Here is a 24,449-nt window from a genome sequence, read left to right as displayed (position 1 = left end):
TCCCAAGACGAAGTGGAAAAGCTCCAAGAAGAAGAGAGGAAATCAGGGTCAGCCTGAACTCAGTAGAGCGCCCAGCAGAACACGCTTTATTAAAAAGGAATTAAGTCCATGCTTCTTCCTATTGCCTTTATCTTTGGTCACATCTATCTGACAAACAAGTTAAACGACTTATAAACATAACTGATATCAGACCAAGTTGGGGGGAGAGGGGGTGGGCAATTTGACATAAGAAAAGATTTCAATTAAATTTACCTAGCAGGGTGTTTGGTTTGGGCTATCTGGTTTTTTTGGTTTGGGTTTGGTTTTTTGGTTTCCTTTGGTGTCTCACCACCAAAGGCAGGTCACTCCCTGAGTACAGATCAGATATGGCAGAGCTTCCTTTAAGTACTTAGACCAACAGCACCCACAGGCAGGTCAAAAAGGCAATGCCCAGCACTCTCTTCTACTCCTAGCTGCTGCCCCCAGGGCACAGGTTCTGAAGCACTTAAAGGTGGCCCCAGACACAAGCTACTTCTGGAATATAAAAGGTATTATTTTGCTTATCAACAGGACAAAGAACAGAAAAGAAGAGAAAGGGGCAAGGGGCAAGGGGCAAGGGGCAAGGGGCAAGGGGCAAGGGGCAAGGGGCAAGGGGCAAGGGGCAAGGGGCAAGGGGCAAGGGGCAAGGGGCAAGGGGAAAGGGGAAAGGGGAAAGGGGAAAGGGGAAAGGGGAAAGGGGAAAGGGGAAAGGGGAAAGGGGAAAGGGGAAAGGGGAAAGGGGAAAGGGGAAAGGGGAAAGGGGAAAGGGGAAAGGGGAAAGGGGAAAGGGGAAAGGGGAAAGGGGAAAGGGGAAAGGGGAAAGGGGAAAGGGGAAAGGGGAAAGGGGAAAGGGGAAAGGAAAGGAAAGGAAAGGAAAGGAAAGGAAAGGAAAGGAAAGGAAAGGAAAGGAAAGGAAAGGAAAGGAAAGGAAAGGAAAGGAAAGGAAAGGAAAGGAAAGGAAAGGAAAGGAAAGGAAAGGAAAGGAAAGGAAAGGAAAGGGACACAGTCAGCAAAGTTGACACCACACACACAGTAACCTTCAATGCAGGTCCTTCAACTGGAAGCCCTTCATCCAATGAGCTCCATCAGAATAAAAGTTGAACCCAAATAATCAGGTATATGCTCTGTCTCCTTGTAGGCCAATTCTCACTAGTTCCCCCTCAAGTTATCAGTGTTTCCAAGTAGGAACTAAATAGAAACACTATATTACTAGGCTATCTCTTGGGCCTGCCATGAAGAGCAAGCAAACCATACTGGAAGAGGCGCTGAATCATATGGTAGCCTAGTGTTTCAAAAGCCTCCTCCTAAAGGACTCAATCTTCATGAGAAGTTCTGAAATAAAACAAGCTGCATTTAGAACCCAACTTACCCCAAAAGAATTTCCCCATAGGATGCCCAGGTCTGGCAAGACTTCCAAATAGCATTTCCTTTCTGTTTGCATCTGAAGGTCTGGCAAGTTGATATTCTGTCAATTGTAAAGAGGGATGCCTTAAGAAAAGAGCATAACCAGTGAGCCTTCCCACCAGCCCAGGAGGAAAACACTCATAAGTAATCTTAATAGAGGCAGATCTTGGCATTTGGAAAGTTACCCAGACAAAAGTGATCAAGCAGAGAATAATTCTGTTTCATGCACTCTATGCTCAGGACTTAAAAAGATCTTTTAGTATTGAGTACACCCCTCATTAGATGGCAACACCCTTCAGCAATCTTCTCCCTACAGTGAAGTCCACCCACCCCCATCCTTTTTCCCTTCCCCCACAGTACTGAGAGCAATGCCATGTGCTTAAACATAATGATGCTTCCTTTCCCAGACACCATCAGGAAATACGGGCTATGTTCTACACATTCATTTTTCATACCTTTTAGCACTCTCAAGTTTTTTAAATCACTTTTAGTAATTGCCATTCTAAAATGTATTACACGTTCTCCTAATGCAGAATACTCAACATAATTTAATCTAAACAAGAACATGGTACAGTAAGAGAAGCCCTGGATTTGGAATCAAATGAACCAGGTTCAAATTCCATTCCCATTCCTGAACAAGCAACTTCATCTCTCTCAGGCTCAGTTTTCTCATCTCTACAATGAGAGGTTTGGACTCAATGGCCTCCAAGAATTCCCTTCCCTTTCAATGACCCTATTATCCTCTATGTAGGAGTTTCCAGTCAAGGAAGATCCTAAAGGGCTCAAGCCCCAAAACCACCAAAGGCTAAATCTGGTAAAACAGCACAAAGAACCCCTGAAATACCAGCAGTGGGTCAAAAGCTAAAATGTCCCAAAGGAAAGCAAAAGCATCAAAACAAACAAGCCTCCAGAAAATTAACAAATCTACACAGTCCCCCCTAAAGATACTTAAAATAAAATATAGACAATCATGAAGGAAACCCATTATATTGAAATAGTTATCAAAATATTTAAACCACAAGTTCACAGACTCCAGCTTAAGCACCTCGATGCTAGTCCCTTGCTCTCCAAAGAAATACAAAGAGGGAACAAGCTTTGAGGACATACACATCTCCCCATCTGACCTTACATTCTGTCTTTACATCAATGGGAGATAGCACAGGGCCTTGTAAGTACAGCAAGTACTATAATATAACATACACATTTCTAGAAATCAGCATGCTTTGCAAAACTACACAATTAAAGATCACAGGGCTTGTGAAGAAAGTAAAATGAGGGGCACACCACTTCCAGCCATGGCTGGGGGAACATCTTTTGTGTGTGGTGTTGTCTTTCTGATGGTCTACTAGGTGTCTTCCTTTATACCTACTCCTCAGGAGACAGTACAAGTTCTTTTATTCCTTTCAAAGACCTTTATTATTTCAAGCTTCTCCTCAATATTTAAAGCTTTCCATTTGGATACTCTGCTTGGCATTTGGGAACCAAGATACTTAGACATGTCTGAGCCCCTGAAGGACATTTTTATACAGAGAAGTTCACAAAAGCAAAAGAATAGCAAACCTAACCTTGCAGAAGAACACACCTCATGAAGTGGGATAACTGGTACATGTCTAAGCAGTATGTGTATGTTTCGTGTATTCCTACGCAGCCCAGCTCATCTGGGTACAAGTTCTCTGATTTCACCCAGTGTTTGTTGCAGAAGAAATCACACATAAGCAAACATGAAATTCATGTTATGCCTAAATTGTTCCCTAATATATCAATCACACAGGAAAAAAATCATATTTTCCAAACAAGCATTACAGTAAAACTGACTATTCTCTGGCCTGAGCTGAGCTGGTTCCCACATCTGAACAACAAGACTATCTCTGATACGCAAGCAAGCAATTTTCATTCTGCAAGTACAACATCTAAAAACCAACAGCAAGAGGAAAAGTAGTGGTTAAACTGGGATTTTTTTCTTACTCTAACAGAATTAATTACTTATATTGTGTGGCTCATATTTTTCAACTTTGAAAACAACAAACTCATGTTTTGGGGAAATACCAATATACCAATAGTAGCAGCTATTAATAGTGCTTTATAGACTCTGATCCTCACAACCACCCTGTGAAAAATAGGAGGTACAATAAGAGGTCTGACGAGGAACAGTGCATGCCAAGATGCCACTAGTAGTAAGAACCAGAGGCAGAATCTGAACTTTTGACTCAAAATCCAGGGTGCTTTTTCACTCAGCCACAACTGTCTCCAAAATCAGGGGAAACCAAAGGAAAGCCTCAAAGTGTCAGGGCCCTGCTCACTGCTCCATTGTGCTTTTCACAAAAATGAAAAACACGAATTCCTTTAGCAAAATGAATGAGACTCACCTTCCAGAAAGCAGAGCAGGTTCTCGGGAAGATCTCCATCTCTGAACCTGCCACTTCAGTGATAAATAATGGAGCAGACCCATCATGCTAAAGAAGACATGGTATTAAGCAGCCTGACTGATGTGGATATGGGCACAGGGGACTCCTGGAGGAGCCAACTCTCTATACCTACATAGAACAAGCCACCTGAGACCCTGAAGAGTCAGATAGCCAGTGTGGGTCAAAGGCAGGACCTGAACTCAGATCCTCCTAACTCCAAGATCCGTTCTCTACCCCACATCAATTATCAATTATAAGGCAAGCTCAGTGAAGGCTGAGCATATAGAGAGCTGAGTCTCAGAATCCATTTTTCTGAAGAGATATCACATGCATCACTTACCACTATCAACAGCCTCCACTTCCCGGTCAATGGCATCTCTAATCATCAGGGGATGAATGAAGAACTGAGCCCACCTGGGAATGTAAAAATTAAAATTTGATCTCAAATAATAAAAATATGATATTTTATGAGGTTTATTAAATGATCATTAGAAATCCCCCACATTATCACCATAACCACTGATACTTCATATCATGCCCAAAGAGGAGGAGAGCCTCAATGCACGCTCCTTTTATCCTCTGTCTACAGGAAGTATGTAATGACAGGAAGTCGGTGGGCTCTCGGGATATATGGCTCTTTTTAGGGTAACAGATTTTTCAATTATATAGGAAAAAGGACAAGGATTGTTTTTTATACACTAATCACCTTTAAGAAAAGTGTCTTTGCCTCTCATTGTTCACTGAAATCAGATGTGTGGGTTAGGACCAGACATGGAAACTCTGTGCTAATAACCATGAGCCCCTGCTCTGTAACTTATAACCTGGAGCAACAGAAGGGTGTGGGATTTGGCAGGTGTGGAATTTGAGCCCAGGTTTCCCTGACTCCAATAACAGCAAGCCATATTACTTTTCAAATGCCCAAATAAGACCTAAATAAGGACTTATACTCTGACTTTAATCTCGAATTTATAAAATGCTTTAATTATTCAAAGCATTACTCTAAGATCAACAACTTCTTACCCCCTTGGCAGTTAAATTTCTTTACAAATGCCAGGGAAAAAAGCAATTTTCAGGTTATAAGATGATCAAGGAATATAATAAACCAAGTAGTGAGATATTCCTTCTGAACAACCCTCATCAACTTTTTTATTTCACAACATTGCTTAAAGATACATATGAACTATGCACCTGCATGCTGGAAAAAAAGTTAAGGCTTTGTCCAACCATTAAAACAGGAAAATCCTCAACCATGCCATACTGTCCCTCAGCAACATTTTATAAATTTTTTTAAAAATAAGTTGCAGATAAGAGTGAATTTCATATACAATCCTCTTTCTATTCTTTATATGTAAAAATTGTTCCTGTCTGTCAAGTTCGTTAAAAAAAAAGGGAGGTAAAAATTTAAAGGTACTGCAATAAAAAATGAGAATTCAAAATAAGTTCCATGAAAGAGTCCTCCTTCTCTTTCTCTTCCTAAGGAGCCCCAGGCTGATCTGTAGAAATATCTGCAGCACTGTTATGCTTGTAATGCTATCAATAAGATCACCACTGAGCCTTTTATTTCAGGGATCAGGTAACATACAGATGGCATGCCTCAACAAAGTCCTCTCCAGCAGTGCCATTCTTTTGATGCATTCTGCTAGAGCACTCTGGAATGAGAAGATGGGGCAGGGGTGGGCGGAACACAATAGCCATGGGAGCAAGGTGTCTTCTGGTCATTTGAAGGCATTTTAAGAACAAAAAAGTCTGTACCATGAGTGAATCCAACTATTTCAAACCAAGGAAGCAAGAGAGTGACTTTGGTAGGTAAAAGAAGGTGACAAGGAATGCATAAGACCAATTCAATTATAACAAGAAAAACCAACTCTAAGACAATTTCTCTTTCAAACAAGTATTTCATATATTACTAAAACAGAAAAATGCCTTTAGTGATTATGTGGTCATTCCTGATTTTTCAGCAGAAAGAGTCAAAGGAACCATGGATTATTAATAACCATCCAGCCTGTTTGACCTAAAGACAAGTCAAGGGATTGAATAGCTCACTTGAACACTAAAAAAGAAGTATTTCTTCACTGTATGCTCTGCTTTATACGTGTTAGTTGTGTCAAACTTATCAACACACTATATACTGTATTAGTTATCTGGATTACAGACTGTATTTTATTATTGTATAGTACATATTATATACAGCACACTATATACTGTATTGTGTATTATCAGCATACCATATATTGCATCTTCCTCAAAACAAAAACACCCTAAACTTTCCTAAGTGCAGACAACAGAAATTAAAAATTTCTTCTTAAGAGAATCACAGAACTGAAGATTTGAAATGGACGTCAGCAGCATCTGGTCCACTCACGAGAATCCCCACCAAGATCATATGAGCAATCATCTCACATCTGACTGAAGGCCTCTAAGGAAAGGAACCCATTACCCCTCAAGGCAAGCCATCCCAATACTTTTTGCTTAAGAATCTTAATACAGTCTTTTCCAGTGAAACAATCCATACTGACAACAAATGAGTCTGTTTCCCTTACTCTGCTCTCTTCCTGTCCCTAAGGGATTTAGTGAATGATCTTGAGACAATTCTACATAAATACAGTTATCTTACAACCCCTAAGGGAACAAATAAGATAATGGACACGTATAGAATGCCAACTCTTAGGGTTATCAAAGGAAAAAACATAGCAAAGGTCACATCTTAGCCATACTGATACATCACATGCCTGCTGCCTTCATAAGGCAGCAGATCCTCCTGCTGGCTTGAATTAGTTACCTATCCAGGGCCTCCTTGAAGTACTTCCTCTGGACATCAAACTGGAAGACCGTGCGTTCACAGTCTGTTGAGGCATTGTCACTCCCGCCATGCTTCTTCAGGAAAGCATCAAATCCATTCTCATCTGGATACTTCAGGCTGCCCATGAAAACCACTAGGGAAAGAAACAAAATTAGTTTCAGAGGATGCCACCAAGAGTGATAACTTAAGACACAAAGTTAAGAGATCATATTAAGATAATTTTCAGCTAAAAAAAAAAATCTACAACATTTTTACCCAAACCACATAGCAGAAAAATCAATTCTCTCTGTGCAGTTTCCAAATGTACAGACTACATTGTCTTACCTATCAAAGAAATAGGAAGAACACAGGGATGGATTTTGTCTAAACCCACAAGGAAGGATTCCAGAAGCATGGGCCATGAAAGGATTCTCCTAAGGAATCCGCACACTATTGTCCTAGAGCATCTGCAATACTCCTCGTTGACACTATTGGACTTAAAATGCTATTTATAATATCTCAGGCTACACATTTTTATAATACAAATAAATATTAAGTTCCACAGTGATGTGTCATCTAAGACATAAGATATGAGTAATTCAGGAAAGCAAACAACTAAAATTTAACTATTACACAATACTGAATAGACTGCCATTCAGACTTCATGTGAGTCCCATTACAATTTAAGCAGGCCTGGAAGATTCTTTCACTCCAATCCTAAATGCAGATAAATCTAGCTCATAGTTGGGGGAGTTGGGGAGAAATATAGAAGAAGCTAACATTTCTGCCATCAGTGAGTTTCTTCTAGTTGAACTGAGGGGCACAAGGTACATACATATACATAGAATGTAGGAACCAATCCAAAATGCTAAAATATGAAAGATAATACACAGCAGTAAAAATTTAATAAAAGACTGTGAAGTGGACATAGAGTGATCAGAACTAAATAAGAGAAGGTTTTCTGAAGGCAATGACCTAGAATTTGAAGGAGCTCAAAGAGGAATATCAGGTTAGAAGGCAGATTTCAAGTGTGTGAAGACAAAGGGATAGGTGGAAGGGGAAGGGAAAAATATGAAAAGGGTTAGACGAGAGATTAAGGACAAGGGTAAAGTGCTGGTACTGAAATGAGCTCAGTTGGAGGGAAAGGAGGCCAAAGTAGAAAGAAACAAGGAAATATGAGCCATTCTCCAATAGATAAATGGTCAAAGGATATGAATAGACGTCTTTTGGAAGAAATCAAATATATATATATATATATAGTCATATGAAAAAACACATTAAAATCATTATTAGTTAGAAAAATGCAAATTAAAATAATTCTAAGATATCATCTCACATGTCTCAGATTGGCTAAAATAATAGAAAGGGAAAATGACAAATATTGGGAGGAAATATGGAAAAGTAGGGCCCCTAATACACTGTTGGTGGAACTGTGAACTGATCCAACCATTTTGGAGAACAATTTGGAATTATGTCCAAAGAGTTATTAAGACTATATAAACTCAGCAATAGCACTATTAGAAATAAATCCCAAGGTGATCAGGAAAAAAGGAAAATAATCTAAAATGTAATGAAAAAAATTAATTTTTTAAAAAGGATCAAAATAGGGAAGAGGCTAGAAAGGCCCAAAAAGCAGAGACCAATTCTCGAATATGAGGCATTTTGGTACAGAGGAAAGAATGTTGGACTCTAGGCCACATTGATACCAACTTCTGCCACTAACCCATTATGTGCCCTAGGGCAAATTGATTTCACTTCCCTGGGCCAGTTTCCTCCCTTTTTAAATGAGGTTGGACTATATGACCTCTAACATCCCTTTCACCTCTTATACCTTGTGCACATAGAGGACAAATCATTGTGGTCTTTCATGAATTCCCTGTTATCAGGACTCAAGTCTTCATGACAGTCTTTGCAAATTAATTAAGCGATACTTCTTACTTGGCATTTTCTACCAAACCAGTAGTAAATTTGGATTTATAAAATCTTTTTAATTTTTATTTAAAACCCTCACCTTCCATCTTGGAATCAATACTGTGTATTGGTTCCAAGGCAGAAGAGTGGTAAGGGCTAGGCAATGGGGGTAAAGTGACTTGCCCAGGGTCACACAGCTGAGAAGTGTCTGAGGCCAGATTTGAACCTCCCGTCTCTAGGCCTGGCTCTCAATCCACTGAGCTACCCAGCTGCCCCCTCTTTTTTTAATAGGAGTAAACCCTAGGGAAGTCCTAGGAGAGGAACTTTCTCTACCAATGCATATCAACAGCTTCTCTGCAATTTATAACTTAGGAGATTCAGTTGCCTAACTTTACACATTAAAAAACTACTTGGGCATCTTATAACAAAATCTCTTACTGTGCTCCAAAAAGTGTGCCAGCCCAGGGAGGTCCTCCGGATCAGCAAAACTTCCAACTCCGACACAAAGCGCAGCTGCAGACTAGAGTGAGAAGGACACAGGCCAACAATGAGCTCTTTGGAGAATATCAGGAGCCTCTCATCCTAAAGACAAACCGCAGGGCGCCTTCCCAAAAAAAGGCCCCGATTCTTTCCCTAGCTATCAGGAGGAGCAGCAAAGTGAAACTCACCAGAACTGTCTCAGTTTCACCCTGCTGCTCCTCCTCTTGACTTACGAGCAATTTCTGAACACGTGCCGCCCTATGGAAAGAAGCAGAAATAGACAGAAAAGGAAAGAGGGCGGACTGGCCAGTCCACCCATTGACCATTTAATGTCAGTCCCAGAGCTCTGGACCTCCATTAAAGGCCAGAGCAGAATGCAGAGGCAGCATTCCTAGCTCCACAGAAACCCTTAAAGAATTACAAGTTCACTACAGAGGCTCTTGGGCTCATTTATCCTCATTCAGTCAAACCTGAGAGGGAACTCTTTAAAGAGTGATTCATGCAGATTTTTTTTTAAACAAAAAGAGGTAAAATTTTAAACCTGGAAAGAGCTGGAACAATGAGAAAACAAATGGCTTTATTTATTTCAATAAATAAAAAGTATCAGGGGCAACCAGGTGTCTCAGTGGATTGAGAGCCAGGCCTACAGATGGAAGGTCCTACACTCAAATTTGGCCTCAGACATTTCTAGCTGTGAGACCCTGGGCAAGTCACTTGACCCCCATTGCCTAGCCCTTACCACTCTTCTGACTTAGAACCAATACACAGTAGTGATTCTAAGACAGAAGAGAAGGATTTTTTTAAACTATCTTCTTCCATTTGAAGGAAACTTATAAAGTGATCCCTCATTGCTTACTTCTTTATATAGATGTTTTACATGTTACCCTTCCTCCCAACATTTCAGGGAACTTGGGAAATATTTAAAAATTAAGATGGCTGCTAGCCATCCCAAATAGTAAATCATTGTGTTAGGCTACTATATCAACTTAGGAAATCTATTAAGAGATGAAGAAATAACATTAAAAGTACAATCTCTGAAGCCATAAAGTTAAAACTATTAAAGCAGCAGAACCAAGATTTTATAATGGAACATATTTAGTTGAATCTATCTTTCCTCTAATTACTCATTAAATAGGATAATTATCCAGTAAAGATAGTTTTCTAAAGACAAAACCCCCCAAAAAAACCTCTAAGGAATTGCTAATGTATTGCAAGAAAGCAAAAGGGCTACATATAGAAAAACCAAACAGATTTGCTCAGTATCATTAAGGCATTTTGCAAACTGGTTCATCAAATAACCTGGCTAAATAACGTGAGACATCCTCCTAATGTGGTACATCTTTAAACCAAAGCCTGAGTTCTGCACAATAAAACAGCAGCCTAGTATGCGTACAAGTAACCCACAGAGCATTCTTTTCTTGATGATTAGGAGTGAAGAAACTTCTGAAAAAGGTGTTCTAAGCCATAGGTGATTAGAAAACTCTTGAGCAATCTTGCTAGAAAAGAATACACACTTGGGAATTTCTACCCAGACCAGATGAATGAAGACTTAAGAAGTCACACATGGAACACTTAAATTTTCATCTTTTTTTCTATAAAGGAAGTTCACAGTTAGAGAAGTAAAAGGAAGATGGATTAATAAAATGCAGGATTTCTGATCATAATTACATGAAAAATATTCCAAAAAGCAGAAAAACCATTTTCTTCCTATTTCCTTATTAGTTAATGTTTCTATTGACTTCAAACAATACAATGTCAAAACAAAATTATCATGTCAGGTTCTTAAGTCTCTAAAATAAGCCCAATGCTACATTCACAAATCATATTCCTCTCACTACTAAACCTGCTTTTCTAGGTTTGGCCTCAATTTCTCCCAAATAACTTCAAATGATATGCTGTTGCTCTATAGTCTCATTGCCCTTCTCAATATCCAATTTGCACCCCCCACAATCCTACTTCAAAGTCAAAACCCACTGGGTAGCCCTACTCTCCAAACCACTTTACTCCCAGATTTTACCCTCTCCCTTTTTGTTATTTCCAGAAGAGCTGTTGCTACCTTTATGAGGAAAGTAGGGAAAAGTCAATGAAGAAGGAAAGAATTAAGAAATAAGAAAAAAAAGGACCATAAGATGAGCTAGTGATCTGGAACTGAAAGAAACCACCATTTCTGAGATGAGGAAAATGAAATGTTCCATGACATATAAATAAGGCAGCCAGGTTTTGAACCCAGGTCCTCTGACTCCAAAATTGAGCCAGCTTTTCCACTACACTAAGCTGCCTCCCAAGGTAATGATGAAGATTTGCCTGTCTTTTTAACAGGTTACTACAGATTAAGCTTGGTTTTTCTCTGGAGAAATGAATTAGAAATGCAGATCTCACCATACAGCAAACAGAGAAAGTGAAAAAGAAATTGGTTACGGCTTTGCTAGGTCTCTTGATATGTGAAAGTACTTTTTTTCAAAGATATGCAAAGTACAATATTATAAAGTGAGGTCAGTTTTCAAATGTTCATACTGAAAGTCAAGAAAAGCCGAGTGCCAAATCGAACCCCTCACAACAAGTTTTAAATGGCCCTTGATTTCAAAGCCTTCTCAGGGTTGTCATCCTTGCGAACACATCATGACCCATTCTGGCAAAAAGATGTCTATGTGTCTAGGACAAGTCAAGGAAAAATGGGGAGAACAGAAGCCAGAGGGCAAATCCACTTCATCCAACCTTCCTGACAACACTAATGATGGCAGCTACAGCTACTAAATGCTCAGAAAGGAAAGCTTTTGACACCACTAATCAAACAGTTTAACCTCAGAAACCAGTATCATTTTGTCAGTGGAAATGATATTACATAAGAAAAAGCATTAACAGGGCAAGTAGGTGGTAGTGAATATAGAGCCAAACCTAAAGATGGGAGGTCCCGGGTTCAGATCTGATCTCAGACCTCCCAATTGCCTAGCCCTTACCATTCTTCCATCTTGGAACTGATACTTAGTGTTGATTCAATGACAGAAGTTTTAAAGATTTTTTTTTTAGGGTTTGGGATAAGGGTGGTTGGGTAGCTCTCAGCTTGAGAGCCAAGCCTAGAGACAGGAGATCCTAGGTTCAAATATGGCCTCAGACACTACCAGCTCTGTGACCCTGGGCAAGTCCTTTAACCCCCACTGCCTAGCCCTCACCACTTCTGCTTTGGAACCAATACATAGTATTGATTCTAAGGTGGAAGGTGAGGGTTTTTTAAAAAGCAGGAGGGAGAGGGGGGTTGGGAGGTTAGGATTTGGAGCTTTAACCTGAAGATGAAAGGGAGTCAGTGAAGAAACCATCATCTCTTCTTCACCCCACTAAGTGGCATAGAGGGGCAAGAAGCTCTTAGGCCACCTCCTCATTAGGTATATACCAATTAGAGTTGCCTTTTTCTGGTCAGGCAAAAGACCAATAATTTGCCCTTTGGAAGATAGGTGCACTTAAGATGATTCAATTCCTTGTATCTGGGTCTTTGGTCACAGAGAGAGATCACTGACCAAAAGTAGGAAAGGGCTGAATTATGAAAGTCTTTAAAAGCCAAACAGAAGATTGTCTATTAGATCCTAGGAATAACAGGGAATCACTCATGTTGATTGAACAGGGAGGTGATCAAGTCTGACATGAGTTTTAGGAAAATCACTTTGACAGCAAGGTGGCGAGGGAAGAAAGAGACTTGGGATGTATTCTGGCTTTGAGGGATGAGCTAGCTTAGGCACAAAGGTAGTGCTAGTCAAAGAAGAGAAGGGAGCAAACAAGATGCCACAAAGGTTGCATCAACAAGACTTGGAAAAGATTTGGATATGGAAATTGAAAAAGAAAGAAAAGTAGATGGTATTGCCTACCATCTACAGGAATAGCAAAGTTTTAAAGAGCTGGAAAAAAAGAATAACAAAATTATCTGAAAGAACACGAGGTCAAAAATCACAAGAAAATCAGTGAAAAAAATGTGAAGGAGAGTGGTCTAGCCATACCAGATTTCAAACTGCATTACAAAGAGGTAATCCAAAAACAGTGTAGGCTAAGAAACAGAGTAGTAAATCAGTGGAATAGATAAAAGTATGCAACAGACAGTAGTAAGATCCAAGCTCACCATCTGACAAAAATTTCTGGGAAAACTGGAAGGCAGTTTGGCACAAATTAGGCATGGATCATCCTCTCATACCAATACAAAAATATGGTCAAAATGGGTAAATGATTTAGATATAAAGGAAGTTATCATAAGTAAGTCAAGAGAACCCAGAAAAATTGACCTGTCAGATCTATAAATCAATCAAGAGGTAGAGGAGCAGGGAGCAGCTGGGTAGCTCAGTGGACAGAGAGCCAGGCCTAGAGATGGGAGGTCCTAGGTTCAAATCTGGCCTCAGACACTTCCCAGCTGGGTGACCCTGGGCAAATCACTTAACCCCCCCTGCCTAGGCCTTACCACTCTTCTGCCTTGGAACCAATACACAGTATTGATTCCAAGACAGAGGGTAAGGGTTTAAAAAAAAATAAATAAAGAGGTAGAAGAGCACAGGAAGTAAAATGGATAATTTTGGTTACATGAAATTAAAAGGTTTTGCATAAATAAATCCTTTAATAAAGCCAAAATTAGAAGGAATTAGAAAGGAAAGCAGGAAATGGAAAAGGGTGGAGAGAGAGGGGATTTTACAACCAGTTTCTTTGATAAAGGTCTTATTTCTCAAATATAGAGAGAACTAAGTCAAACTTATAAAAACAAGAGCCATAAAGATGATTTCAGAAAGAGCTAGAAAGATCTACATCAATTGATGCAGAGTGAAATTAAGTAGAACCAGGAAAACATTGTACATAGTAACAGCAATATTGTGGAATGATCAAGTGTGATAGACTTAGCTATTATCAACAATACAATGATCCAGGACAATTCTGACATTATGACAAGGAATGCTATCCACCTCCAAAGAAAGAACCATTGGAGTCAGAATGCGGATGAATGCAAACGATTTTTCAATTGTTTATTTGATTGACTGATTGATCACTAATAAAAATGAACAATATGGAAATGTTTTGCATGGAAAAAAAATGTATAAACCAGACTGATTGACTGCCCCCACCAGGAGGGGGAAAGAAGAGAAGGAGGGAGATGAATTCAATCATATAACATAGGAAAACTTGTGTGGAACTTAGTTATTACATGCAATTGGCAAAAAACAAATAAATTAAAATAGTATTTTTTATAACTATAGATTTAAAAAAGAGCCATTCCCCAAATGATAATAGTCAAAGGATACAAACAGGTAATTTTCAGAAGGCAAAATCAAGGCAGTCAATAGCCCAAATAAAAATGCGCTAAATTAGTACTGATTAGAGAAATAGAAATGGAAATCAATTCTGAGGTACCACCCTCAGGTCTAATCAGATTGGCTAACTTGACAGAAAAGGAAAATAATAGATACTGGAGATATGGAAAAATAGGTACACATGGATTCCTGGTAGAGCTGTGAATTGGTCCAATGATTCTGAAGAACAATTTGGAACTATGCCCAAAAGGTTATAAAACTCATTACCAGGCATATAAAAGGACTTATACTTCCAAAAATATTCCTAGCAGCTCTTTTTGTGGTAGCAAAGAATTGAAAATTGAGGGGATGGCCATCAATTGGGAAAAGGCTGAACAAGCTGTGGGATATGGTGGTGATGGTATCCTCGCCATAAGAAATGATGAGTGGGATGGTATGGTTTTAGAAAAACCTGGGAAGATTTCTATGAACTGATAAAGAGTGAAATGAGCAGAACCAGAGAACCCTGTGTACACCATAACAGCAATATTGTAAAGATGACCAACTGTGAAAAGCTTGGTTACTCTCATCAAGACAAAGGAGTCATGATGACAAATGCTCCCCTCTTCCAACAGAACTGATGAACCCTGAGAGCACACTGAAACAGACCTGTTTACTTTCTTTTGCTTCTTTTTTTTTTTTTTGCAGCATGACTGCTATGGAAATGTTTCATATGACCTCACATGCATCACTGATGTCCTACTGTTTGCATTCTCAAAGGGTGGGGAAGGGGTGGGGAGGATGAGAATTTGAGACTCAAAATTTTTAAATGAAATGTTAAAAACAAATTTACAATGTAAGGAGAAAAAACAAGGATAGAAAAGTTAGGAAGAAGTGAAGGTTTAGAGAAGAAAGAGAAGTTAAGTTTTGTACATGTCAAAAGTGAAGAAGGAAAGTGATGTAGAGATTTGAAGTTTTGAGAGACTCTGCTCCACAGAGAGCTACTTCTCACCTCAGAATTGGGCAGATGACAAGAACAGTGAGCTTTCCTTGTGTGACTCTCTCTATTTCTGGGCCTTTGCTTTCTACTACCATAGTGGGGAAATGTCTAAAGACTGTTACTGGTCTCAGAACCTACTTCCCTACCCCATGTCAGGCTCCTTCCCTCCAAGCCAGAGGGAGTCATTGTTGGGCAGGGGATGAAGTTCTGACTTTGGGCTACAAGGTCAGCTCCCTCAGGCAGATCAAAGAGGTCAAGTGTCCTTGGGGATCAGTACCTTAGCATGTCCCATGTTCCCAGATGCCTGTCTCTTCTTGGCAAAGATATTTTCAAGACTGAGGTGTGGATGACACTGAATGTATCTTTTTATTCCTAGCCATACTCTTCTCCATCTGACACACACTTTAAGAATGGAAAGGGCCCAAGGGAGATTTGTCATTTGTTTCTTTCCATATGAATCCCTTGTGACTAGGAAAGGAGAGTGGAGAGAGGTTTTGTGTCCTGCCTTTTCACATTTTATGTCCATTTTATCCATTTTTATCCAATAAAATGAGTCAGTATTTTTCTTTTTTTTAAATCTGCTAATTTGAGGTGTCCAAGGGACAAAGTCTCTATAGTGCTTTACAAATAGTTCATTTTAACCTCACAACAAACCCTTGGAGATAGGTGCTATTATTATCACTCCCATTTTACATAGAGAAACTGAGGCAAATAATGGTTAAATGATTTGCCCACGATCACACAGCAAGTGAGTATTTGAGATCAAATTTGAACCTAAGTCTTCTTGACCATAGATCCAATGCTCTAGCCACTGCCCCACTCTATCTACGTAGAGATAACTGAATCCATGAGAACTAATTGAAATATGAGGAAAGAGAGCTCAGGATAAAGCCTTAGGGAACACTCATGTTTAATAAGTGAGCACATCCCTAACTTGGTCAAGGACCTCTTAACTGATATTTACCAATAAAGAACTGGTCTTGATAAAATACAGACTCCCTGAAAGCCGGGTCTGTTTCCTTCTTTGTCTTTGTGTGCCCATGCCTCAGATAGTGTCTTACATACAATAAACTCAATACAACTCAATAAATACAATTATTCTGTCCACATCTCCAGATTAAAACATGCACAGGGACCCTGGCATGTGGAAAATATGCATAAAATTCTTTGGCCCTCACTTCTTGCCAGAAGTATACATTTTTTCTTTTTTTTTATGGGGTTGTTTACAGTACTGTATTATAAATTTAGGGTTAAGTATGTATTTCTGAATTTCTAAACTTTTTCTGTATCATCTGCTGAACTTCTACATGTTGTCTATGGTTTCCACAAAAATTCTCATTTAATTTCTTATGCCAGTCCCTGATATATCAAAACTACAATGGGAAAAGTCATAATGTGGAAGGGATAACTGTAAATAACTGCTGAGGTAGCTAGGTGATTCAGTGGATAGAAAGCCAGACCTAAAGTCGAGAGGACTTGAGTTCAAATATAGTCTTGGACATTTCCTAGCTATGTAATCCTGGGTAAGTCACTTAACTTCAGTTGCCTAACCCTTGCTGCTCTTCTGCCTTTTTATGATTCTAAGACAAAAAGTAAGGGTTTTTAAAAATAAATATCTGTTCACTGGCTGACCAGTTGATTTGGGTAGAAATAATGGAACCTTGGATGTGAGATGATCAGTTCATTTTAAAATTTGTGATACTGAAAAGAAACTTGAGCATGGGTGAACATAAATGCTAGATTCTGAGCAAGTAGATGTGAAAGAGTCAGACACTAAGCATAAGTGTTTACTACATGCTGATCATTAGGAATATAAAGTAAAAACTACAGACCCCACTTATCAAGGAGTTTACATTATAACAGAGCACACAAACATATATATATATATATATATATATATATATATATATATATATATATTTGTGCACATGCCTGTAACTATGTACAAACTAATTACATATGAGCAAAAGGGAGATAATCCTAGAAGGAAAGTACTAGCAGTGGCTAAGACCAGGAAAGAATTGATAAGATCGATGCCAGTCAAGTTATTTCTTTTTTTTAAACCCTTATATATATACTGTATATTATATATATGTATATGTATATGTATGTATGTATATATATATATATATAAATGACAGTCAAGAAGGAAAAGAGAAGAGGGCCCAAGATGGAACCAGAGAAGACCATCATGATTAGTGAGCATGACCTGGTGGAAGATCCAAGCTGAGAAGAAATGGTCAGACAGGTAAGAGAACCAGGAGAAAATAGTGTCATTAAAACTTAGAGGAGAGGTATCTAAGAGGAGAGAATGACTATCAGAGAGGTCCAGAACAATGAGGATTGAGAAGAAACCATTAAATTTGGCAATTAAGAGATCATTAGTAACTATGGAGAAAATGCTTTCAGTTGAATGAGTTTGGAAAATAGAATGCAGAGGGTTTAGAAGGGAGGGGAAATAGAGGCCCCCAGGTTTTCTCAAGGAATTTTGCTGAGAAGAGAAAGAGATATAAGCAAAGGCAATTTCAGAGAAACCTGAGAATTCTTGTATGGATTGATACCAAATGAAATGAGAAGAACCAAAAGAGCAATGTATATATTAACAAAAATATTATAAGACCAACAACTATGAAAGACTTGGAAATCTGATCAACACAATCACCAACCACAATTCCAGAGGATTGATAATGAAAAATATATTGCCCACCTCCTGATACAGAGGAGAGACTGCTCAGAATGAAGACTAAGTCTTTTTTCAGAGAGGGAACATGGTCAATGTAGGCATTTGCTTCATTTGACTTTATATGTTTGATTCCAGGGTTTTGTTTTTCGTGCTTTATATCAATGCACTGCATCCTTGAAAATAAATTTTAATTTAAAAAATAAAATTGGCAAGAGTGGTGATGATAATGGGAGTAATCTAGAGAAGATGGGAAAGGATAACATCAAAGATATATAATGGGTAGTTTGATTGGTCAGGAAGACCACACCTCATCACAAGACAGGGGAGAAGGAAGAGAAGGTGGACAAAGATGCCGGAGTGGTATGAGATGGAAAAGAGGAAAGAAGAGAGTCCTCAGCAAATAGCTTCAATTATACTGGTGAAATCATGAAGCCAGGTTTTCCACTGAATGGAAGTGTCCTAGGAGGCTTGGTAAGTAAAAAGGTTTGGAAAAGCCACTATGGTAAGTAGAAAGATGAACTGATTACAGAGATATAAAAAAATGGTCTTGGGAATTGTGTGAAACAAACTGACTCCATCTTGTAAAACTGACTCCATTTTGAGACCTAAATTTCATTTTCCTGTAAACTCCACCTTGTTGGCTAATCATGGGAATTAACGGACATCTTGTTTCCTGTATGGAAAAAATTGCCTGCCCCCCTCTCCCTATTTCCAACTCTGAAACTCACTCATTCTCCTCCCAACACAGAAAACCCCTAATGCTTCCTCCAATTAGAAACCATATTACCTAATCTAATAATCTGGTTTATATTCTAATTATTTTCCTTTAAAGCATAAAAATCTATCTTTCTTCCCTCTGTGTTCGGGGTCCAATGGCAAGATGAGTAGGCTTGGTCCCAATTTGTTAGGCAATTGGCCTGCATTCTTTAATAAATCAATATATTCAGATGTTTGAAACTTTGTTTTGTGATTCTCTCCCATTTCATTCAGCAGTTCCATGTAGACTTTAGGTGTGGCTAGGTCATAGAAATTCAGTAGATCAGAGAAATAACAGGGAGATCCCTGAAACTAAAAACCTATTAGGGAAGTCATCAGCCTTTGTTGAATGGGAAGATCTGTGGGATAAAATTCTAAAGACATAAAGAGAAATAATTCAGATGAAGGCAACCAAGGCAGATATTTTGTCTGAAAGGAATAATATGTATGCACAAAAGAATTCTCTAGCCAAAAGATTCACTAAGAAAAAGTGGAAGGACAAGTAAAGCAGGATGAATACAAAATGCCTCCAGTAAAAATCATGTCAAGAATGCTATTGAGATTGGTCAGGAAAGTAAGGAGCACAAAAATGAGGGTTTTTTAAAGCTATTTTGGGGAAAAGATGATGATCAAAGAAGCAACACTGACTATTGATTAAGGGGAACAACACAATAATAACTCACAATGGAGAAAGGAAGAGATGATCAAATCTTGTTTTGCTTGTTTTGTCTTTCCTGCCACATAGAAAAGATCTTTAAATTTGATGAGAGAAAACAGAAAGAGTTAATATAAAGTTGACAGTAAGAGCACTTTCCTGACCATTTTGAGTCCAAGTCACCAGGCTCAATTGACCTATATTCCCTGGTAACAAAAGAATGGCCAATGTGACTGCTGACTCAGAATCACTGTCCACAGGCCTTGACAAGTACAAAACAGGAAAGGTATGACCATGCCTGCCTAGAAAGCTATTACAATCTCCTAAGTTTCACTAAAGAAACACACAGCTTGAGTACTATATTCAACCTGGGCACCACACTTGAGGAAGGACACTAACAAGCCAAGGAGATCTATGTGTCCAGTCAAGATAGTGAACAATCTCAAGTTCATGTCATGGGAAAATTCATTAACTTCAAAAACTGGCAATTAGCCTGGAGAAGACTTAGGGGGAGCATGACAGGGATAAGTGTCTTAAGAACTGTCAAAGGGTGGAGGTAATAGACCTGTTCTACTTGGCTTCAGAGAACAAACTAGGATTAATGGATGGGAGTTGCAAAGAGGCAAAATTTAAGCCAAATCAGGGGAAATGCCTAATAATTAGCATTCTCCAAAAATGTAAATAAAAGGTTGTGATGAAGCAATGGGTTCCCCCTCATTGAAGGTCTTGATACAAAGGCTAAATGATGACTTATCTGATGATTATGATAGGGATTCCTTTTCAGGTACTGTTGGACTAGATGTAGATGGCATCTGAGTTCTCTCCCAACCCAGTGATTCTCTAATTACATTATTTCACAAGTCCCTCAGCTTTCACGCTATATAATTCTAACCAAACAGCTTGTTTTTCTCTTCTTCCCCCAATTTTCCTTCTTATGTTGTTCCACTTTTTATCTATAGTACTATTAATTTCATTTCTTACAAAAACCTCAAAAAAGAAATCTGTATTTTTTTATTGTTATGATAACTGATGCCATAATCACAGAATATTAAGAAACAAAGGTGGTCTCCAGTTATCTACCCTGATTTTTTTCAATATATTTTTTATTTTCTCAATTACATGAAACAACAATTTTCAATGTACATTTTCTGAAATCCAAATTGTCTCCCTCACTTCTTTCCCTCCCCATTCCTAGAGATAGTAAGCAGTTTGATCTTATCTTAATTTCTGAAAAAGAAATTCCTTCTAATTACAGGAACTTATCTGATATATAACTACTTTTCAAAGCACTCTCTTACCCTCTTTCCCCTACTAGTCTACCAAGCTCCCTGAAATCAGGCACAAGCTTCTATATATCTTTATTACCTGCCACAGAACATCACACATACTAAAACTCCACAACAGAAATTTCCTGAATAAATGCTGCTATCTAATTCCTTTTTTTAAAAGTCAGATTTTTAAAAACCATTTCCCCAGAGATTCTGACTTTAAATGATCACTCTATTGCAAATATTAATAATATGGAAATGGGTTTTGAACAATGATATATGTAAAACCCAGTGGAATTGCTTGTTGGTTACAGGAGGGTAGAGGGGAAGAAGGGAGGGAAAGAACATGAATCTTGTAACCATGGAAAAATATTCTAAATTAATTAAATAAATGAATTTTTTAAAAATAAAATTTTAAAAAAATTTCCCCAGAGACCAAGATAGACAATGTAGCTATTCATCCAAAATAGAATCATGGTTCTCCCCTGTAAAAAGGGATAGGTTAAGCTATAGTACTTATCAATAAGTGGCATTCATATGATAAAGACTGAAAAGTTTGCTTATCAACTACGAACATGGTATAGAAAGGGCCAACATAGAGAGAAAAGTGGTCTCACAATGATTCTATGAAATAGGTGGGGGCAGACAGTAATATTCTCATTTTATCAGGGAGTAAATAAAAGTTTAGAAAAGCTAAATGCTAGTTGAAGGCAGAGCCAGGGCTGAAATTATTGTCTTCCGACTCTTCACTTCTGCAAATTTTCCCTCATAAAAAAAGTAAAACCCCATAAAATCTCTAAAAACCTCTAACATGACAGGTACATTCTGGAAACTCAGTAAAAGGAGCTACATCAGGGGAAACAGCACTGACCAGGAAAATATTCTCAGCTGCATTAATAAGCAAAGCCATTCTATTTTTGTTCAAAGGTAAACTCCACTGAATACATGCACACGTACACACACACACAGCATTCATACACTATCAAAAACACAACAGACTTGGCTTGCACCTGCTTTTCTGTCGTCTTCTTCTTGCCCTCTGCCCTCTCATCTAATTCTTCCAATTCATTATCTTCAGTGTCAAGATCATCATCATCGTGTTCATCGTCATCATCAAAGTCATCTTCATCATCAAGCCCTTCTTCATCATCGTCTTCTATTTCAGCTCCTGAATCTTCATCATCATCATTGTCATCATCTTCCTCATCTTCATCATCTGTTGCCTCCCCAGATTTACTTTCCATATTACTTAGGTCTGAAATCAAAAGTGCCTGCAAGCCATTCCGTAATTTGATGTATCTGCAAAAACCAGAAAGACATTTTAAAACAAAGGTTTAGAAATGCATAGCAACTGACGTACATACTCAATTGAACAAAAGGAATTTCAAAAGTGTTTTCCAGTTTCTAATTCTTTAGCCATATTTTGGCTCCTACACAAGGTTTAATATTAAGATTCTAGATCTAGAGCTGAAGGAGATTTTTGAAACCACCAAGCCCAACTCCATCATGTTACAGATGAGGAAACTGAGCCACACAGCAGTTAGGTGACTTACTCAGGGTCATATAAGTAGTAAATGGCTCAGGCAAGATTTGAACTCAGGATTCCTTGACTCCAATTCCAGATTTCTGCTCAGTATGCCACCTAACTTACCTAGCCTGCATAAGTAATCCCTAAGTGGGAGATCATAGTCCTTTTAATACCCACAGTAGCCCATATGACTATAAAGCAAGAGTCTATGGGGCAAAATTCTGTTTATGAACATTCACCCTATTTCTTTATACCAATTTCCATTTCCAAAAAGTCCCAACCATAGTGCTTCGCTCCCATTTTGCTTTTATGGATTCCAGAAATGATAGCCCTGAGGCCTACCACCTCCCTCCTGTCAGGACACCATAGAGGCTGAGGGACTGTCATAGGCTGCTGGATCTCCTCATACCACTCTCATTCCAAGCATGCACTTATTCATGCACTTGATGATCATCTTAGGGAAAGCAGGAGGCTGGCTAGTAGCTTATGGCAGCTGGTGACACAGTAGAGAAAAGTGTCTCTGAGCAAATCATGTCACCCTGTTTGCCTCAGTTTCCTCATCTCAAAAATGAGCTGGAGAAGAAAATAGTAAATCACTCCAGAATCCTGGCCAAGAAACAACTGAACAACAACAACAACAACATACTGGCTTCCTTACTGATAACAATGAAATGTGCTAATAATGTTTTTATTGTAACTGCTGCCTATATTAATCCCAGAGTTCCATTGTTTAAATCAACTTAATTTGATTCTCCAAACTGCTCTATTACATAGTGTGCAGAGAAGGAGAATAATGGAACAAAAAAGTGGGAAAGTAGATTTATAGATTAGAATGCCAAGCTAAAGAGGTTGGATCTACTGAAAAACATTACAGAATGACAAATGGATTCAAAACTATGTCATAAGGTGAAAAGCTGAAAGAAATAAAGGTTTAAGTCCAGGGAAAACTTAAAAGCCTATTGTATTGTTGCTGTTCAGTCATGTCTGCCTGGGGGTCATCTTGACAAGATCCTAGAATGGTCATTTCCTTCTCCAGCTCATTTTATAGATGAGGAAACTGAGGCAAGCAGGCCTCCGTCATACTCAGGGTCATCCAGCTACTATGTATCTGGGTCCAGCTCCCAACTCCAGGCTCAGCACTATCCACTGTACCATCTGTCTGCCCCCAACTATCCCTACTATAGTAAGAGTCTATAGTGAGTGAAATGTTTGTGTGGAAATGGGATTATTTATTCTGCTTAACTCCAAAGAGAAAAACCAACTAATCTATCACTCAATGAACATTTACTGAGACTATGTGCCAAACACTGTATCACTGCTGGGATACAAAGAGACAAAAGAGAAAGTCCCTGCTCTGGAGGAACTTACAATAATGGAGGTGCAAGAAGCAAACAAATGTCTACAAAACAAACTATATACAGGATAAATAGGCATAATTAAAAGGATAGCACTGGAAATCAGAAGGATTAAGGAGAGGTCAGGACAGAAAAATACATCCAAGTGGCATGGTGGATGTTGTGAAGAGAGAAGGAATTACAAAGATAAAGATCCAACCAAGGATTTTTTAGGAGCAGAACCAAAGAGCAGAAAGCATGGGAGCTGGAGGTTGAGAAGGATGAAGACTGAGAAAATTCCATTAGATTGGCAATAAGGAGATGACTGGTAACTATGAAGAAAGGAATTTCAGTTGGGTGATGAGCCTGGAATACAGAGTTCAGAGAACTCAAAACAGAATGAGAACTGGAGGCAATAAATGTTTATTTCTAAGCTTATTCTAGAAGTCTGCCTAAGAGAGAAAATTTATAGGATGGTAGTTAATAGGGATGAAGGAATTCAATGAGGATTGTTTGAAGCTTGTTGTGGTTTTCAAAGGATGAGGGAGACCTAGGCATGTAAGGAAAAGAGAAAAGTAGGATAGATGCCAGAAGAAAGAGAAGAGATGTAGATATCAGAGAAGATGGAACAATGTTGTTTCATATTCACAATAAAATAAATTACTGAAAGAGCAGCTAGATGGTGCAACTTCCTGAGTTCAAATCTGTCCTCAGATACTAACTAGCTATGTGACCCTGGGCAAGTCACTTAACCCCCATTGCCTAGCCCTTACCACTCTTCTGCCTTGGAACCAATACATACTATTGATTGTAAGATGGAAGGTATAGGTTTAAAAAAAATTTTTTTAAGATTATTACTAATAAGAAGTTGTCTATCCTGAAAACTATCTGAAGTAGGTGCTATTATTACTCCCATTTTAAAGATGAGAAAATGGAAGCTAAGAATCAGCCAAGCTAAGCTCAGGCATAAGGG

General features: G+C 38.6%; 1 protein-coding gene and 1 non-coding gene across 5 annotated transcripts in view; both read right to left on the bottom strand.

Moving 5' to 3' along the window:
• The window catches only part of NRDC (nardilysin convertase), a 79,563-nt gene that overhangs the window by 45,286 nt on the left and 9,828 nt on the right, over positions 1–24,449 (bottom strand). For 3 of the 4 annotated variants that reach the window (XM_056815140.1, XM_056815141.1, XM_056815142.1), the window contains 6 exons: positions 21,625–21,913; positions 9,186–9,299; positions 8,956–9,037; positions 6,607–6,760; positions 4,168–4,241; positions 1,388–1,483 (listed from right to left, as the gene is read on the bottom strand). In XM_056815140.1, coding sequence (XP_056671118.1) covers positions 1,388–1,483; positions 4,168–4,241; positions 6,607–6,760; positions 8,956–9,037; positions 9,186–9,299; positions 21,625–21,913 — 809 coding nt within the window. The remainder of the gene's footprint in view (positions 1–1,387; positions 1,484–4,167; positions 4,242–6,606; positions 6,761–8,955; positions 9,038–9,185; positions 9,300–21,624; positions 21,914–24,449) is intronic. The other variant, XM_001362225.4, reaches the window with a different exon arrangement.
• On the bottom strand, positions 9,156–9,224 carry MIR761 (microRNA mir-761). The gene has a single exon (NR_035000.1). It is a non-coding gene; the product is annotated as a microRNA mir-761 (primary transcript).

This window comes from Monodelphis domestica, chromosome 2 (assembly GCF_027887165.1).
Source record: "Monodelphis domestica isolate mMonDom1 chromosome 2, mMonDom1.pri, whole genome shotgun sequence".
NCBI classification, from domain to species: domain Eukaryota; kingdom Metazoa; phylum Chordata; class Mammalia; order Didelphimorphia; family Didelphidae; genus Monodelphis; species Monodelphis domestica.
The sequence above is the reverse complement of the archived record's forward strand: the minus strand, read 5'-3'. Positions and strand labels throughout refer to the sequence as shown.